General features: G+C 53.7%; 6 protein-coding genes and 1 non-coding gene across 7 annotated transcripts; all 7 read left to right on the top strand.

The window, feature by feature from the left end:
- Positions 1-340: 340 nt before the first annotated feature.
- J4E79_011736 (uncharacterized protein) lies at positions 341-1982 on the top strand (the record flags this gene model as incomplete). Its single annotated transcript, XM_049360564.1, has 3 exons — positions 341-601; positions 662-1705; positions 1758-1982. 3 exons carry the CDS (start codon positions 341-343, stop codon positions 1980-1982), a joined length of 1530 nt encoding a protein of 509 aa, XP_049205011.1.
- A 720-nt stretch (positions 1983-2702) lies between these two features.
- Positions 2703-3836, top strand: J4E79_011735 (uncharacterized protein; the record flags this gene model as incomplete). The annotated part of the gene is made up of 1 exon (XM_049360563.1): positions 2703-3836. The coding sequence occupies one exon, from the start codon at positions 2703-2705 to the stop codon at positions 3834-3836; it is 1134 nt and encodes a 377-aa protein (XP_049205010.1).
- A 751-nt stretch (positions 3837-4587) lies between these two features.
- On the top strand, positions 4588-5899 carry J4E79_011734 (uncharacterized protein; the record flags this gene model as incomplete). Its single annotated transcript, XM_049360562.1, has 4 exons — positions 4588-4684; positions 4738-4812; positions 4883-5548; positions 5652-5899. 4 exons carry the CDS (start codon positions 4588-4590, stop codon positions 5897-5899), a joined length of 1086 nt encoding a protein of 361 aa, XP_049205009.1.
- Positions 5900-6893: 994 nt separating this feature from the next.
- Positions 6894-7346, top strand: J4E79_011733 (uncharacterized protein; the record flags this gene model as incomplete). The annotated part of the gene is made up of 1 exon (XM_049360561.1): positions 6894-7346. The coding sequence occupies one exon, from the start codon at positions 6894-6896 to the stop codon at positions 7344-7346; it is 453 nt and encodes a 150-aa protein (XP_049205008.1).
- Positions 7347-8467: 1121 nt separating this feature from the next.
- J4E79_011732 (uncharacterized protein) lies at positions 8468-10168 on the top strand (the record flags this gene model as incomplete). The annotated part of the gene is made up of 3 exons (XM_049360560.1): positions 8468-8634; positions 8696-9459; positions 9510-10168. 3 exons carry the CDS (start codon positions 8468-8470, stop codon positions 10166-10168), a joined length of 1590 nt encoding a protein of 529 aa, XP_049205007.1.
- A 637-nt stretch (positions 10169-10805) lies between these two features.
- On the top strand, positions 10806-12335 carry J4E79_011731 (uncharacterized protein; the record flags this gene model as incomplete). Its single annotated transcript, XM_049360559.1, has 1 exon — positions 10806-12335. One exon carries the CDS (start codon positions 10806-10808, stop codon positions 12333-12335), a length of 1530 nt encoding a protein of 509 aa, XP_049205006.1.
- Positions 12336-12842: 507 nt separating this feature from the next.
- J4E79_011730 lies at positions 12843-12914 on the top strand. The gene has a single exon. It is a non-coding gene; the product is annotated as a tRNA-Arg (tRNA).
- The last annotated feature ends 4352 nt before the right edge of the window (positions 12915-17266 follow it).

Genomic DNA, 17266 nt, shown 5'->3' with positions numbered 1-17266 from the left:
AGCAAAAGTAGCGATTCGGGCTACGATCGACCGAACAAGTGCTGTCGCCTCGGTATTGACGCCGATGGCTGGTGATGCAGGGATGAAGAGGCGGGTCGCGGAGAGAATAAACGCGGAGTCGAGTCAGTGTCCCCGCTCTTTGCGGAGACCGTGGAGTAGCCTCGTTCGATGCGTTCCCCAGACCGCGGTCAGCCATGGGTGGTGACATGGTGCCAGGGAGCAGCGCAGCAGGATCAATAATGCCTTCAAGTATAAAGGGTCAGCAGGCTGCCGATGGTGGGTCTCTCTACGCATCGCATTCCCCTACCCACTGCAGCGCTCAATCCCCTCTGCAGCAGCCATGGCGCTCCCTCCCAAAGTCTACCAGTTCCTCGTGGGTCTTTTTGCATCCCTTGGTTCGCTACTGTACGGTTACGATCTCGGTGTCATCGCCCAAGTCATCGCCTCTGGAGCGTTCAAACGCGAGTTCAACGATCCTGGCGCAAATGCAAAGGGAGCCGTTGTGTCAGTCTTTACCGGTGGTGCCTTCTTCGGTGCCATGTTCGGTGGTCCCGCCGGTGACTACCTCGGTCGACGACTTACTATCTTGATGGGCGCCTGCGTAAGTACCCTCTACAATATCTACTGGCGCGCACTGTTGCTAACGCAATGATGATTGTAGGTTTTCATGCTTGGTGGTGCTCTGCAAACTGCTGCCGTAAACCTCAACTACCTTTACGCTGGACGTGTCCTTGCTGGCGTCGGTGTCGGTTTCCTCGTCATGATCATCCCTCTGTATCAATCCGAGTTGGCTCATCCCAGCATCCGCGGACGTATTGGTGGATTGGTGCAGTTCATGCTGGGTATCGGTGCCCTAGCCGCCGCCTGGATCAGCTATGGCGTTGATATCGGGTTCCCTGACAGCGACAACGGTCAATTCCGAACATCACTGGGTATCCAGGTCGTACCTGCCTTCTTCTTGGCCGCTCTTATCATGCTGTTCCCCGAGTCGCCCAGATGGCTTATCAGCAAAGGCAAGGTCGAGCAAGGTCTTACGAATCTGGCCAAGCTTCACGCCCATGGTGACACCAACGACGTTTGGGTTCAAGCCGAGTTCCAGCAAATTCAGGAAGCCCTCAGTTTTGAGCGAGAGCATGAGGCTCAATCTTATCTCGAGCTTTTCAAGGACAAGTCGTGCTTCCGCCGTCTCTTCCTCGCCTGTGCGCTTCAGGCATCCGTTCAAATGACTGGTGTTTCGGCTATTCAATACTACTCAGTCACCATCTACGAGCAGATGGGTATTGATGGCACTGAGGCGCTCAAATACCAGGCCATCTCTTCCGTTCTTGCTCTTTGCGGACAAGCGCTCTGCATTGCCTTCATCGACCGACTGGGACGTCGCTGGACTCTGATCGGTGGTAACCTTGGTAACTGCCTTACTTTCATCGTATCCACCATTATGCTGGCTGTCTTCCCTCCGGGTTCAACTGGAAACGCTAGTGCTTCGTGGGGCTTCATTGCTGTCACCTGGCTGTACAACTTCTGCTTCTCATCGACTTGTGGACCGCTATCTTGGATCATTCCCGCCGAGATCTTCGACACAAAGACCCGTTCCAAGGGTGTATCGATCGCCACCATGACGTCCTTTGCCTTCAACACTTTGATTGGCCAAGTCACCGAGCTCGGCATGGTATCCGTTGGGTGGAGGTTCTACCTGCTGTTCGTTGTACGTACTCTCGCAGCTCAACAAATTGACCTTAAGCTAATCAAATCCTCAGATCTGCAACTTCACCAACGCCGTCTTCTTCTACTGCTTCTTGCCTGAGACCGCCAAGCGTCCTCTCGAGGAGATGAACTACCTCTTCACCAACGCTCCTCTCTTCGTTCCTAACATGAAGTCGTCAGAGTGGGGTCTCGACATCGAGCGCCGTGTTGAGGAAGTCGCTGCTAAGCAGGGCTCGGTCTCGCACGCCGAGCATGTAGATGCCAAGCACGCCATGTAGGAGGCCAACAATAATTTAGCTTTATTATCGAATTGACGTCCGATGCTGGATACCCTCATCACTGTTCCAACCGTTTTATTTGGGATTTTGATGATAAGGATAATGAAACAATACCCACCAAAGCTTTCTTCCTTCTTTCGTGATATCAAAGTGACTCTGAAGGTAAGCGCCAGTGACAATACAACTTCTGGACAGGTCTAATGTCAATCATCGAGGCCATTGCCACGTACAAAGGCGATTCTACGCATAACTGTGCTCTAATTCATATAACATGACGTGAGATGTGAACTCTGCACGGTCTTTTGTATGACATGTCTCTTATGTCGCGAAACCAGTGTTTTGTATCCCACATGTCTCCCTTATCTGTCTACATGACTCAGAAGATACTGCGTGATATCTTGAAGGATGCATCGGTAGACGAGACACGAGAAGTAGTAATACTAGGTCTCTAGCGTGTGATATTCACTATCACTAGTCAGCGTTGTGGTTACACGAAGTCTCTTCTAGTGACGAGCTAATTCAGTCAGCTGATCAGTGCATTGTAGACATACTGGGCTCGCACGTACTGCAAACAGCTTCTAACGCATGAAGCAAGGCACTGCTTATAATCTCTCTCATCCCACCTTACAACAGACGACCAATAACGCAAAAGACCCTCAGGCAAGACAGCTCACCACGCAACAAAACAAGACTACCTTCACACTGAAACAGATGAAAAGCATGGCACAAGCAAAGGTGGTCATGCTTACGGAGTACACTACTGTGTATCCCACAGACGTTGCTCAGGCTACGTTCGAGCCGTCCGCATCTACGACAGCCGCCGTTAGTCTTTCCGCAAGCCTGACCAGCAAGATCCCTCAACCCACAATCTCGATATCATCGGCTGTTCCCTCTCAAACATCACCGCCTACTTCTTCGCCCACTGTTATTCCACTGGGTCCAAACCGCCACTTTGACGATACCCCCGTCATCGTCATCCTTTCACTCTTCATCCTCTTTGCTATTCTTCTCATCGCAATGATAGGTTACTTAGTCTTCATGCGGTTCAAAGGTAAATGCTCCTCGTGCCAAGATCTGCAAGAGCAGATCTCGAAGTGGGAGTGCGGGGAGCTGAAGCGCATCACACCGCAAATGGTTATGAAGCGTGATATGCTAAACAAGACACCCTGGGCACACTACACTTCTTCAGAACTCGATCAGGAAACTGGATATCTTGGGCACAAAATGTCCCGCGCACCGACCATCTACCAGGTTGAAAAGGAAAGGGGGCCGTCACTCTTCCAAAAGATAAAAGCTCGCATTGTCCGCGGAGGTAAGTCATCAGCCCCTCCGGATTTACCGACTAACTACAATGATGGGCATCGGTACTCCGCTCGATCCTCTGCATATTCGGCGTCTACATACTACGACCCCGAAAAGGATGACAAAGAAATGCGTATCTTCACCGAAGTCTCAGCACCAGATGTTTCCAGCGCTCGCGGACCCCTCCGCAGAGAGTCAGAAGAGCCAAAGCGCTACACTGCATACGCACCCACTGAGCATGATGAAGGCTATTCTTTGGAAAAGGAGATAAACATCGCCCACGCGATGGCGTGTCTGGAATCCAAAGAGTACAAGGATGCCAATGCAGTCCTACAGCGTCAATCTGCAACAGACTCTGAGATGCGACGCGCTCTGGGATTCGTCAATGCCAAAGACCAACAGATGAAGGTCGCACTCCACCCCAGCCTGTACTCGGAGGTCGACAAGTCACTATATGAGTCGCCCGCTGCTAACACCTCTTCGCAAGCTGAGGAGTATCAGCCGTTCAGCTGGCGCAAGAAAGGCCGTAGACCGCCAGATCTGGGAGATTAGCACGAGGCCGTTCAATAGTACTGGAACAGGGAATCACCCAGTAAGCGCAAGACTCCGTAGCTATGGGCATATATTGGTCGGACCGGGAGACGAGCGAGAGATTCCCTAGGATCCAGCAAGTTTTCGTATCCAGTTGCCGAGATAGAAGATGTAATGCAATTCAATACTATATGCTTCACTTTCAGCTACTTCTCAGCGTGTACTGAGTACAGCGACAGGGGTATATAGAATGACCCCTTCATGCGTCGTCTACAGTATTTCGAAATAGACTTTCATGAAGTGATTCGGCTTCGATATGGCTGTCATCACTCGTCGGTCCGCCCGTGATCCGCACTAGGTGAGGATCTGTGAGGTATTCGCGATCATGAGTCAGCTTGCAGAATCTCGCACAACATTTGATACGAGTGGTGTCTGTGGTCTCAGTAGGTGTTGCTGGCGGTACCTTGAGTTGATGCAGGCACCTGGCGTGGGCGCGCGACGCCGCATGCCTCCTTCCCGACCACCGGTACCCCTCATCTGGCAGCTGGACCGCCTGAGCTATTGCATCTACTCTTAAGCCGGTGCGCATAATCGCTGATCGCGAATTTCAGCACAAACAAACAGCGGACAGAATGCGCGTCCTTGCCAGCGTTTGACTGAACGCCTGAGCCGGCAGGCAGGCAGTGCGAGCGATTATGGACGGCGCGCTAACCCTCCCGCTTCTTTCCCGGTGCGAATCGCTTCCGCCATCGAGTACACGACCAACTCCATCATGAGCATCTATGAATCTATCGGCACGACTCTGTCTTTTCTCAGTCTGATATGGATTCCGGCCACGCTGCTATGCTGCTTACCATGGGTCCAGAAACGTTAGAAAATACCTGCCGAGTGAACGTTAACAGGCCAACGCTAACAAAGTCAGAAATGCTCTATCTCCATAACTTCACGTTCTTCCCCGGGAAATGGTTGACGCAGCCTGAAAGAGCGGGATTCCTGAGTATGTCAAGTCTCCTAGGTCTTGGTGACGAACCGATGCGCCGTATAGTTCTTTGGGCTTATGTGATCAGAAAACCAGGTCATTCCCTTTCGCATTACTTCGAAAGACGGAGAGCGACTTTTCGCATGGCTTATAGCACCATTGGGTATATATGCTAAAAATGCCGATGCGTTCATCGGGGAGAAGACAGGCATCGACGTAGAGAATACAGTTGCCTGGAATGCGCTACGCAACGACCCGGAAGCCAGACTACTCATCTACTTTCACGGGAATTCTGCCACGTTAGCACAGGAGCGCCGCACGATAGAGTATCGATCCTTCTCTGCTGGAGCGTCGGAGAAGATGTTTGTTCTAGCATTCGACTATCGTGGCTTTGGCATCTCGACAGGCGAACCCTCGGAGTCTGGTCTACTGAACGATGCAGAGGCTGTGATTGACTGGGCTTTGAAGACTTGCCTGATACCTCCCGAGCGAATCGTACTTTTGGGACACTCACTAGGGACCGCTGTCGTATCAGGCATTGCACACCGTTACGCAACCAGTCTCGGCATAGAGTTCGCTGGCCTCATTCTGTGCGCAGCCTTTGCGAATGCTGGAAACGCATTTTCATCATATTCAATCGGTGGCGTCGTGCCTGTTCTTGCGCCTGTGAAGGTGTTCCCTGCCTTTCAAGCCTGGTTTGCCCGTAGGATGGTCGACACCTGGCGAAGCGACGATCGACTGGCAACAATGGCGCGTAAGTTGACGAAGCACCCAAACTGTTGTGGAGCCATGTCGTGGTTTATACGACGATCAAATTTACTCAACTCCGTCTGATCCGATACTGATGAATTGAGTAGGTACCTGCTCAAGGTTCAAGCTGGTCCTTGTCCATGCCGAGAGTGACCAGACCATGCCATGGCACGAAACGGAAGCGCTCTTCCAATCGACACTTCGGGCCGCCAAAGACGCGAGTCCGAATGAAGACGGCCTCAAGAGTCTTGAGGTGGTGGATTTGGGCGAAGCCGGACGACAAGAGGTTTGGCAGAGCAATTCGCGCAGCATCTCGAAGACGATTGCTAAGCACGGCGGTACGTACTCGTCCTGAGAGTTGATCCCTGAGTGTGGGCGCTTGCAGATTGCGCGTTTCGTCTATTGTCAGATGAGATCGGCTGCCCCACACCCGTCTAACGCAGACGATGCACATCTGCACCCTTCATTTCCTGGCTTCAGCGATGCGATGAAGCGCAACGCAGAGAACCTGAGGCCCGCGGCACTGTGTACTCAGGTTCCTGTCGATTTCGCACGATGCAGACGTTTACCCCACACGCAGTGATCTGGGCCGGCTTAGTCTGACATCCATGCGGTCATCGCCGCGCCTTCCGGTCTCGCTAGTTGGAAACAGGGCTAACGCTTCATACTAGGACACAACACGTCAATGACATGGTCGCCTGTAGCGCTCACCATCCTCCAGGTCTTTGGGCTTGCGGCTGAGACGGCACGAGTGTAGCTTTCTGAGGACATCGTCAGGTGCGGCCCCTGGTAATCAGGCCCAGTCTCAGGATCCTGGTCGCTTCAGCAGAGGCTGGGTAGATCTGAATAGCTCAAGAATGTCGATGAATCATTCAGTCGTGAACAAGGCACCAAGCGCAAGGACTGACAAGCAACAGCATCTGCGAAGAGACAGACTACTGGGAAGTCGGCTTCGCACCAAGAGTGTAGCGCATGTCTAATCGCTCTAGTGTATGAGAACGCGCAACCGCCAGGAGTTCCGACTTCTCGGCATGGCGGCCATGTGCGTCAGTCGATTCTCCACAGCCCCCATGACGTCTCCACGGGTGGCTTAACCAGACCCGCATACAAAGCGCTTCACCGGCAACTGTCATCCTTCGTTTCAGCACCTGTTCATTGTTCCAGACAGTTTTCACGTACGACTTTCGCTTCACAACGCTCCGTAACCCGTCCATTCCTGTCGCTCTCACCTTACCTCTTGACACTTTTCGTTTGTGACCTGTTCTTTGCATTGAATAAACACAACTCTATCTACCTCGCCGCCAGATCGGACCTCGAACACTCTACCAACCAGAAATACTACCACAAATATGCCTGCCATCCACCATCTCCAAGCACGGTTCCTAGAAGACTCAAACGGCAACGGCGGAATCTCACCGACAGCTATTGCCCTCATTGTATGCCTCGGAATTGTACCATGCATCATCTTGATCTGGGCAGTCTGCTACCTCTTCTGGGCCTATCCATATGACCGCAACTGCTGCTGCATCAAGCGAAAGCGCCGCCCGGAACCGCAAAGCGTACTGAACCAAGCGCCCATGAGCGAGGAGACACTATTCGAAAAGCAAGGTGTGGCACCTCCACAAAGACCTTTCTCTGTTCAGACCAGGACCGAGTCGGGGAGCTCAAACAACAACGGGCGCCTGCAGAAGCAGCAGAGACCTGGCAGTGGAGTCGACACCCGGGGCGCGCGCATGAGCCAGCAAAGCGTTATGAGTGCGAACACCATGACGTACGCCCAAGAGCCTCAGCGATTCGTGTGAGGATCGAGCGATATCCCAAGATATGAAGGGATCTTTTTACCAGCACATATTCGCACCAAGATCGCCGCGACCGGCACCGGCGCCTTCACGGTTGCCACAGTCACAACCCGCCTCAGAAGGCATTGCCGGTATCCCTCCGCCACGGAAAGATGGCGGGCCATCCAAAGACCGACCAGCACACTCAGCACCAAAGGTCATTACACAGCCACGAGGCACATCTCAAGCTCAGCACAGCGGCCACAGTAGCAGCGCTGCAACACGCTTTGCCGTTCGTGGTGAGCAAATGGATGAAGAATACACTGGGTCGAGGAGCCCAGTAACAGATAGAAATCTGCTGGGCTATCCTAATCAGTATTGTACACTACTTTGTTTGTATGCATGCGGGACATTTGCATTTGGGTTGGAGTTGTTAGCATTGTACTCTAGACGACGTTATGACATATCACACTTAATGGAAGTAATCGATTACACTATTTTGCCTTGCATGTCACAGGATCCAAACTATGTCAGCCTGATGGCGGTGTGGTGGGTCTCGTGCGGTTGATAGGCCGAAGGGTCTCACACGGAAGTTGAGGCTCGACGAACCCTTGCAGTGGGGTAGTGGGCAGGCATATCAGTCGCGACTTCCCAGCAGAAGGCGGAGGAGAATCACATCTACCTTTAACTTGCCTCAAATCCAATTCCCTAATTCGCTGTACCGACACGCGTAGCCATCTGAGAGTCGATAGAAACGGAGACGGCCAGATTACTTGTCCGAGGACTGCGACAAACGTCGGCGCTCTTATCTCCGCGTCGCCATCGCGTTTCCGCCACCGTAACTCGTCCAGAGGCTACGTCAAGATATTGTACCAAAACAAATCCGTCGCAGGCAGCGCCCCGAGGGTGCTCTGCGACACGCCGCAAATACCGCCACCATTCCACCCTCAGTCTACTTGTCGCGTTCTTTTTCCCTGTCATCACAAGCATTGTTACTTTCAGCGCGCCTGCGAATGCTACGAAGTTACCTAGCCAGACCCAGCGCCCGCAGCGTCATACATAAGAGCGCGGGATTCGGCGGCGCGAGCTACATCAGTCTGAGCCTGAGCACGCCCATTAGAATTGATAGTAAAGGAAATTCGACCATGGCCGGGCAGGACAGCGAAGAGGGGAGGCAGGGAGGTCAGCAGGCTATGCTGGCGAGCCAACGCGCGAAAGAGCAGGGAGAGGCGCAGGGGAGGTTTTCCAAATGGTTTCCTCTGTCAGCCAAAGCGGGATTTGACCAGTGGTGGGCAGGTCTATCTCCCATGGCGTAAGTGATGACTGTATGAATTGCATGTCAGACGTGTACTAACTGCGCATGCGAACCTTAGAACAGAGCACCGCGTCCTCTCTTACATCCCACATCTCCAGAGTCCACCCACACATACCCAAACGGGCACCGCTCCTGCCTCGGCCGTTCCGTCCACAACAGACCTCGATGCGCCACCGAAGCACCCCGAAGACCACACCACGACGAATGCCACCAACGACCCATACGGACCACGAAGATGGAACTCACAAATGGTGGAATTGAGTGGCAAGGACCGCGCGCTGAACGAGTTCTCCGTGGAGCGACTGGGCGAGGACGTGGAGAACAACTTGGTCATGCTGCACGGTTACGGTGCTGGATTGGGCTTCTTCTACCGCAACTTCGAGTCGTTATCCCGCGCTGAAGGCTGGAAAGTCTTTGCGCTGGACCTGCTCGGCATGGGCCGGAGCAGTCGACCGGCCTTCAAGATCCATGCCAAGGACAAAGAGGGAAAGATTGCAGAGACTGAGTCCTGGTTTGTAGATGCGCTCGAGGAGTGGCGGATAAAGAGGGGGTTAGATCGCTTTACGTTGCTGGGACACAGCTTAGGAGGATACCTAGCTGTTGCCTATGCACTGAAGTATCCGGGTCATCTCAACAAGTTGATACTTGCGTCTCCGGTCGGTATCCCTGAAGACCCGTACGCGGTTGATGAGGAGATGCCTGATCCGCAAGATTCGACTATGGCGAACGAGTTCACCCAGGATGCGGCCGACACGAACCGGAACGGCGTACAGCCATCAACAGCGGACAACAACAACTTCATGAATCAGCGGAGCAAGAATGGTACGTACCGTCTTGGGCAGATCTATGAAACCTGACTGACTCTTTGACAGAAGGCACTGCGAAAGAGCCCAAACAGCCACCGAAAAGACGATTGCCCTGGTGGCTTTATTCTCTCTGGGAGGCCAACATGGTCTCGCCCTTTACCTTTGTACGTTGGTCGGGACCCCTCGGCCCGCGTCTAGTATCAGGCTGGACGTCACGCCGCTTCTCACAACTGCCGGAAGAGGAGGCTCAAGCTCTGCATGACTACAGCTATGCTCTGTTTCGCCAACGGGGTAGTTCTGAGTATGCGCTGTCGTACCTGCTTGCTCCCGGTGCATTTGCCCGAAGTCCGATGATTCGAAGAATTCAAGGCGTTGGTCGACAATACCTACAAGCACATGACCAGCCCACAGTGGACGGCGACACCGCCGCCAATCCCACCGCACAGCGCGAGACGAGCTTCCCAGTCGTCTTCATGTACGGTGAAAATGACTGGATGGACGTCGCGGGTGGTTTTGCTGCCGCAGAGAAGATGAAGCAGGAGCGGGAGCGGATACTAGTAAAGGCATCTGCAGACGAGAAGAATGATCATGGTGTAGGCAAAGTCGTCATCATCAACAAGGCTGGCCACCATGTGTATTTGGATGGGTGGGAGCAGTTCAACCGCGTCATGTTGGATGAAATGAATGAAGTTCGACAGAGAGAACAGGCAAAGAGGCGCGCATAGATGTCGACGCATTAGACGGGTAGCATTTTGGGGCGTTTTGTTCACGTATAGCGTTCGATAGCGAACGTGTTGGATCTACCACCATATTAGTATAGGGCCTCTTCAACCGCAGGCTTGCTTCAACTCATACAAATTCTCAACCCATCACAACCAATGTCTCACTTCGTATCGGTGAATGGTACCCCTCAGTTCCGCAAGACGATCTCACATGAGCCCCTGCATACTTCACCCCCGCCCCGTTCCGTACACATCGCTCACTACTGCAGGGCGCAAGACGTGTCACCCATTTCCGTGAAGGATAGCCAGCACGGCCTTCCTAGAGCATGCTAGCATTGTGGGGTATAAACAGGTATGCCAGCAATCCATGTCTTCACCGCCCCAGCTAAGCGAGCGGGTGCATCATCGGAGTGCCAGACCGACTTCGCGCCGGATGCACAGCATCTGATATAGGCACGCGGGCCCCTCGTACGCGGTGCGCATTCTCTTTCACGTGCACGCAACCGTTTGGTGGTGGTAGAGAGAAAGACACCAGCCTGGGACAAGACCCCATAGCAACACTCGCACCTTCGTGTCGCCAGTGTCGCATTCACATGTCATTTCTACCGACACGCGCACGGCATCCCCAGACAGAGGCGTGATGGCGCCGCAAACACTCGACCAGCTCGTCAAGGGCGCGCCGGCGCCGAGCACGAGCTTGCACAGGGTGGCCGAGAGCGTCGAGCGAGACCCGCCGCCCTACTCAGCGTCCATCCTCGCCGACCCGCCCCACGATGCCAACGGCCGCCTGCCCACCATCAAGACGCCGCGCCCGCCCGTCCTCAGCGACCCGACGTCGCTCCTGCCCTCGTCGCCGCCGCAGATCTACCTGAACCTGCTCATCCTCGAAGCCAGCCTCCGCAGCCAGTACCTCACCCTCCGCGCCCGGCGGCGGCAGAACACCTTCGTCCTCACACTGCTCGCCGTATGGATCGGCTTCTGCTTTTATTTATTATGGCTGCGCCCGCGAGAAGATGGCAAGGGCATTGGCGGGTCGCAATACTGGCTTGTAGACATGCTGCAGAAGGTGGGCTTCATCACAGGCGTCGTTACCGCTCTGCTCTTCTGGGCGACTGGCCAATGGGAAAGAGGAGTACGGTGGCCACGACGCTGGATTGGGGTCGCGAACCGAGGCCTGAGGGGTATGAACGCTAAGATTGTGGTCATTAGAGGGCCATGGTGGAGGGAGCTCGTGGAATGGGGACACTTCATCGTGCCATTTTCGGGCGGGCTGTGGGGAGGCGAGCAGGGCGGCAGTTCATACCACTTCATCAACATTGCGCAGGAGAACAAGCACGCCTTGGACGGCGGCCGACCCCGCCATCGCATAACGGAAGACGGCAAGGAATACGCCGAAGAAGACATTGCGCCTGGAGGCGACTACATCAAGCTGCTCCTGCTCCCGAAGCCTTTCACGCCCGACTTCCGACAAGAGTGGGAAGTTTACAGGAACGAATACTGGGCCACCGAAAACGAGCGACGCGCTGAGCTGCGGAAGCGCGTCCGGGCCAGACAACGCGAGATTGCAAGAGAAGAAGGAGGCTGGCTGTGGTGGACCGGCTGGCGGGGGTGGAAGCGCGCTCGCGGTATCAGTGGACGCAGTGCAGACGTCGAGAAGAGTGGACACCACCACGGTCACAGCCACAGTCTCTCGCACACCGGGTCACGGAAACGACGATTAAGCACATTGCAAGCCGCTAGAGGAAGAGACGGATCACATTCGAGAAGCTCGTCCCGCAGCACGACACCAACGCCAGACGTAGACATGGACGGTCGCCTCCGCCCAATGGAGAGCCATGAGCGCCGGTGGAGCAACGCGTCGAATAGCACGACTACAAGTCGCAAGTCTTCCCTCCGCTCCAGCACAACTATTACACAGGGCAACGCGCAGTCGGCACGCCAGCCACCCCAAAGACCTGCAGTCAGCTCTCGACCCAGTACGCCTAACGAAGGCAATCTGCCTTGGCAGAGTAAGCGGGCCAGTATGCTCAGCAACGCCTCAAGCATGAGTGAAATGGAAGAAGACGGCGGGTATGAGGCTGCCACCGAGGGAAGGGCAGACATGCGACCAACGCCGAAGAGAAGGACTAGCCGGGAAGGCGGCGGCAGTGGAAGGGCTGAAAGTGCCTAGAACGACTTTGACGTGTCGTGCACAGGAGCGGTTGGTTGATATTTGTAGACGGGTTACGCATCTACGTTCTGGCCATGTTTTATGATACTCTGGTTTTTAGCGCATGGGTTCTTGTAAGATCAGCGAGCATTTCGACATGGAGCGGGTGTATAGTAAGATAGGGGAGGCTTACATACCAAGGAGATATCCACATTGTTCAACAGCATGATTAAAACGTGCCAGCCCAGCTGCCTGTTTATTGTCTTGAAATCGACTCGATCGACAGACTGCGTTCGCAACCCTGCCGTGCAATCCTGGCCTCGTGAAGTTCTATCCATCGTAGACCAGAGCGAAAAGCGAAGGACCAGTGTACCTGAAGAAGAATGAAAGGGTGGAGAGAGCCGAACTTGGCCGGCACATGACCGGAAGGGGCTTTGTTCTGCGTTCGGGGTCTGAAGAGGGCATCCCAGGCTCTTACGGTAACAGTATAAACTTTGTCAAAGCAAATTTTGTCATAAAGCAACATCTGGCCGGTTGGCGCAATGGTAGCGCGCAGCCCTCCTAAGGCTGAGGCTGTGGGTTCGAGTCCCACATCGGTCGTTTTTTGCCCTCGTGGGCGTTCAGACATTGCATACATAACGAAGAGAACAAAGGGTGGTATCGGCCGCATTGGCGCTCAATTTTTGTGTGGTGGCGGGGACTGAAAGTGGGGTAGGCTCCACGAGGATGCCGGAACGTCACGCAAACATCTAGATTCTGTTCCCTACCCAAGCAAGGCCTGTCGCTATAACCTCGTACGTTTCCATGATACTAAGACTGTCTTGGAACGACATTGATAAATCCTGTCAGAGACGAAGAGGCTGAACCGTCATGTCACTCTCTGCACCCAAGTCGAAGCTACAGACAAACAAGCTCTGCTACACACAAGCTCAACCTTCAGCAAGATTCCATTACGATTAGGCTCGGTCTTTTAGATTTTGCCTAGAGCTACAGGAATTTTGAGACTGCTACTGCATGAAACGAAGATAACTCAATCTGAGCATCTCTGGCTCACCACTTAACCTTCTCGATCCCGGAATAAGGTCAAAGGATAATAGCCTCGGGGCCACCAGCCAACACGCCAGCACTTGAGCAGTCAGGATTTCACGGCAGTGTGCTTATCCATTATGCATTACCTAATCTCCTCATCATTGTCACAACATTTGATCTCTGTTAACACTTCACTTCTTGATAGCGGCACGAGGTCTTGAAGCAACCCCTGTTCCATCGAAGTAATCGGGTCGATAATATAATGGGGGCAGGGTACATTGAACAGAAAGGGTCGCAGGATGTCTATATCAACACTGGTAGAAGGCGCTCGATTGATGGCACACTTTCTACACATATGCCGTACACATTGGGGACGCTCGGTGACATTTATCATGAAGCCTATTGACACAAGTTCTCTGCTATAGTAAGCTGTGAGGCCTCTATGAGCCGCGCAATAGTAGCCTCATTCTGTGTAGCGTAGTAACACAGTTACAAGTATCAATGCAACGGTACAGGTACGTTTCCCTAATCATGTAGCTTGCGGAACCCCGCCTATATATCCCTTCCTCTTTATCTGAAGACCAGCAGGGAATTCCTTGACATTAGAGGCTGCGCCGCGAAGGTTGCCGGAAGTCTATCCCGTGATAGTGACACCAAAGATGACTTGTGTCATGCCGGTTACTGCTCACTGTAGGTAAGCTCTCTGTGCCAAAGATACGCATTAAACGACCATGAGCCTGAAGCACACTGGTTCGCGTCTTCGTCATGCGTGCCCAGCCATGTACTCAGGTACGAGGCTTTGAAGACGTGGTTTGAGGCGATTGGTCCAGGAATACGGGTCAAGACGCGTTGGTCCTGGCCGGAGGCTTTGTAACAAATGCCGCATTCAGTGACATCTTGCAGTCAGGTAGCGATGAACCTTCTAACCAGTCTCCGCGGGAACGCTCAAGTTGATCGCCGAGACGTTTTGAATGCCGGGCGGTATTGCTGGTGACTTCGAGAGAGGGAATTGTCGAAGCTGCTTCTATTGAGCCTGCGAAGATACGTTCTACAACTGGCATCTAGTATCGCTGGCGACCCTGTTCGGGTTAGACAGAAAATGAGATACAAGGTAATTACCTTCTTCCACGAAAGAGGCGCTAGAAAGCGTCGCTCCTGTTATTCCTGTCACTCACCGTGCCTGCCATAGTCACCGAACCGGTCGATGCTCATGCAATCGGCAAGACCGACTGCACGTCCGCATGTGAAAGGCTCGCATAATGTATACGGGTGCACAACGACGGCCTGCGTTCAGAGCGGGAAGTAGTTTGTGATTGCTATCTAAGCGACGAGTGCTCAGGAGCTCGCGTTACCGCGCCGGCGAAACGGCAGCTGCAGCACTACTGGTAGCCCGAGCCAAAGCGAGCCGACAACGACAAACGTCATCAACCCAACCCCCCGTCCTCGCGATACCCTCAAACCCGTAAAATCCAGCTCTTTCGCAATCACAATTAAGTTCGGCCAATGAAAAAAGTGACAGACCGTCAACGCCTTAAACTTTGAAACTCCGGAACAGTCGGAAATTGCCTCCTTGGGTATAATCTCATGCACGTGTTGGCTGACGTGCCTTTTCCAGTGCCGCAATCCTGCCGCCTCTGCGTATCTCGCTCTTCGCAACCCCCCACACGGTGACCAACTTGATCGTTTTCTGCGCCCGCGCGACGATAAAGACTGTGTGTAAAACGCTAATGGGACAAAGGGAAATGAAATGAATGGGTAAGACGAGGATGATCTGCGATATGTCAGTCGATGCTCGGTCGTGTCTCGGAAGCAATCGGCTAGCGCTCAGACATGGGAGTGAATGATGCGCTGTGTAAGGGAGGGGGGGTGCCTGTGGCTGTGCGCACCTCGGAGTTCCAGCTCGTTTACAGGACCAGCTCAATGCTCCGCATGTATCGCGCCGGTGCCTTCACACACGCTGCACTTGTTGCTGCCGGACCGCTTGCACGATGGGCAGCCCTTGCCGTTGCAGGCGTCGCACTTTGTGGTTCCATTGCCTTTGCACGTCGGGCAGTCCTTCATGGTGCGTAGTTGGCCGGATCGAGCGGGCGGAAGTGGTAGCCGGGGTAGATGAGGCGCAGCCGAGAGAAGCAGAGAGAGGGAGCGTTGAAGTCGAGTTGCGTTCTGAGAAGGGCAAGATATCTTGGACGGGAACCCGTATTTAGACGATCGTAACGGAGAGAAGGGGCGCAGTCGCGGTGAAATAGTCCGTTGATCTTGATTTAGGAAGGCAGTACCACGGTCATCAAGATGAGCAAGACAGCAGAGATGTTTCGAAACACACAGTAGTCCACGGGCCCGATAAGTGTCAGGGTCGCTTTATATAATTTCCCCCATTTGGGCCCCGCGCGCGCACCCGTACCTCATCATCGCAATCTCACCGCGGCCGCGAATAGTGAAGCAAGCTCGCAAGCTCAGCCCCCGTCGCTTTTGCATCCAACAGCTGTCCAAGCTCCTCACGATAGCTTTTCAGGGTCCTCCAGTGGGAGTAGCATCACGAGAACAGGGCGGCAGGCCATTCGGGTCCACTTGCACTATTTACCATGCCTCTGGAGAGGATGATGTCAAGGTGCATCACCGGAGGGCGATGGAATACCCCAAAGCCCCTGCCTGCTCTGATGCACGGAATGCTCTTCCCCTTCCAAACAGCTCCCGCGGGCCAATCTCTCTTGGCCTCGTTGTGCTCCTATCGCATGCAAACAGCTATAGCATGGGACCTACTGCCGCCACAGCCGGCCTATGTCTTCACAATGAATGCGGCGTTAGGATCGTGCCGCAACCGAGCCAGCTGTAAGAATCCCCGAAACCATAGATGCATATCCTGATTGGGCTTGCAACGTCGACGAGCACGTCAGACTGCATTATCCTAGGCGTCTGCATCAATCAGCAATCAGCCACCCTTCTAGCGCGTTCCTCTCAAGATTGCGCGCATAGTCAGGTGTCACCACCGACAAGCAACGTCATTAAACGCCCCAATAGCCTTTCTGCGATGCCAGCAGTACAGGGCGCGGTACAAGTCGAAGGAGACGCTGTATCCGGCACGGAGCGGGCAAAGCTACGAGCACGTTGTTGAAGCATTGGTGACGAACAACCCTTGGTGGGGGATAGAGGGTACATGCCTGATGCAGAAGGCACACACGTGGCAGGCTGCAGGAGCGTTAGTACGAACCAACATGGTGGGTAAGGCTGAATTTTGGTTGGTGGCGCCGTTTGATACATCGGCAAGGAACAGGGGTGGCTTGGTTTTCCTATGTAACCACGCAACTCCACCTTTCAGGCACAACGCTGGATGCCTTCAGACGTGTATACGCTCGCACTAGGCAAACCCTCGCTCTATAGCATGCACAGGTAGAATCTGAGTAAGAATGACGGTCTCACGCTATCACTACTCCATCACATTCATCAGTGAAACGTGTGATGGAGAAGTCGTAGACTGGCATTAAGCTATTCGACGGGTCGACGAGATGTCCACGGAAGAGAAATGATACCATGTCTCAAAACCGTTTTACTATGGTAAAAAGACCATGGTCATGGATAATACCATGACTATCTCCTCGCGGAAGACCCAACTATTCCTCCGACCATCGTTCTAGACCATTTCACCAAAAGCTACACTAAATTCCGACTGGTCAAGAGAAAAGACCTAGTATCCTTGGTATCCTCCAAGACATCACCAGCAAAGTAGGTTCAGATGCCGTGTACTCCTCTTCGTAGCGTAACCCTAGCGTTTCCGAGACGAACGCCCAGCCAGGGTAGCACGTTGAGACAGCGGGCCGAAGCCAAACTCGAGGTTCCCAGGGTAAAGAGGAAGATGGGCTGATGCGCAAAGCTTAACTATTGCAGCATCTCGGTCTAGACGTCTCAACGGTGTAACGCTGTAATGT

The sequence above is a fragment of the Alternaria viburni genome, assembly GCF_023758015.1.
Source record: "Alternaria viburni strain BMP 2772 chromosome Unknown scaffold_47, whole genome shotgun sequence".
Lineage (NCBI taxonomy): Eukaryota > Fungi > Ascomycota > Dothideomycetes > Pleosporales > Pleosporaceae > Alternaria > Alternaria viburni.
This window is presented reverse-complemented; position numbering and strand designations above follow the sequence as displayed.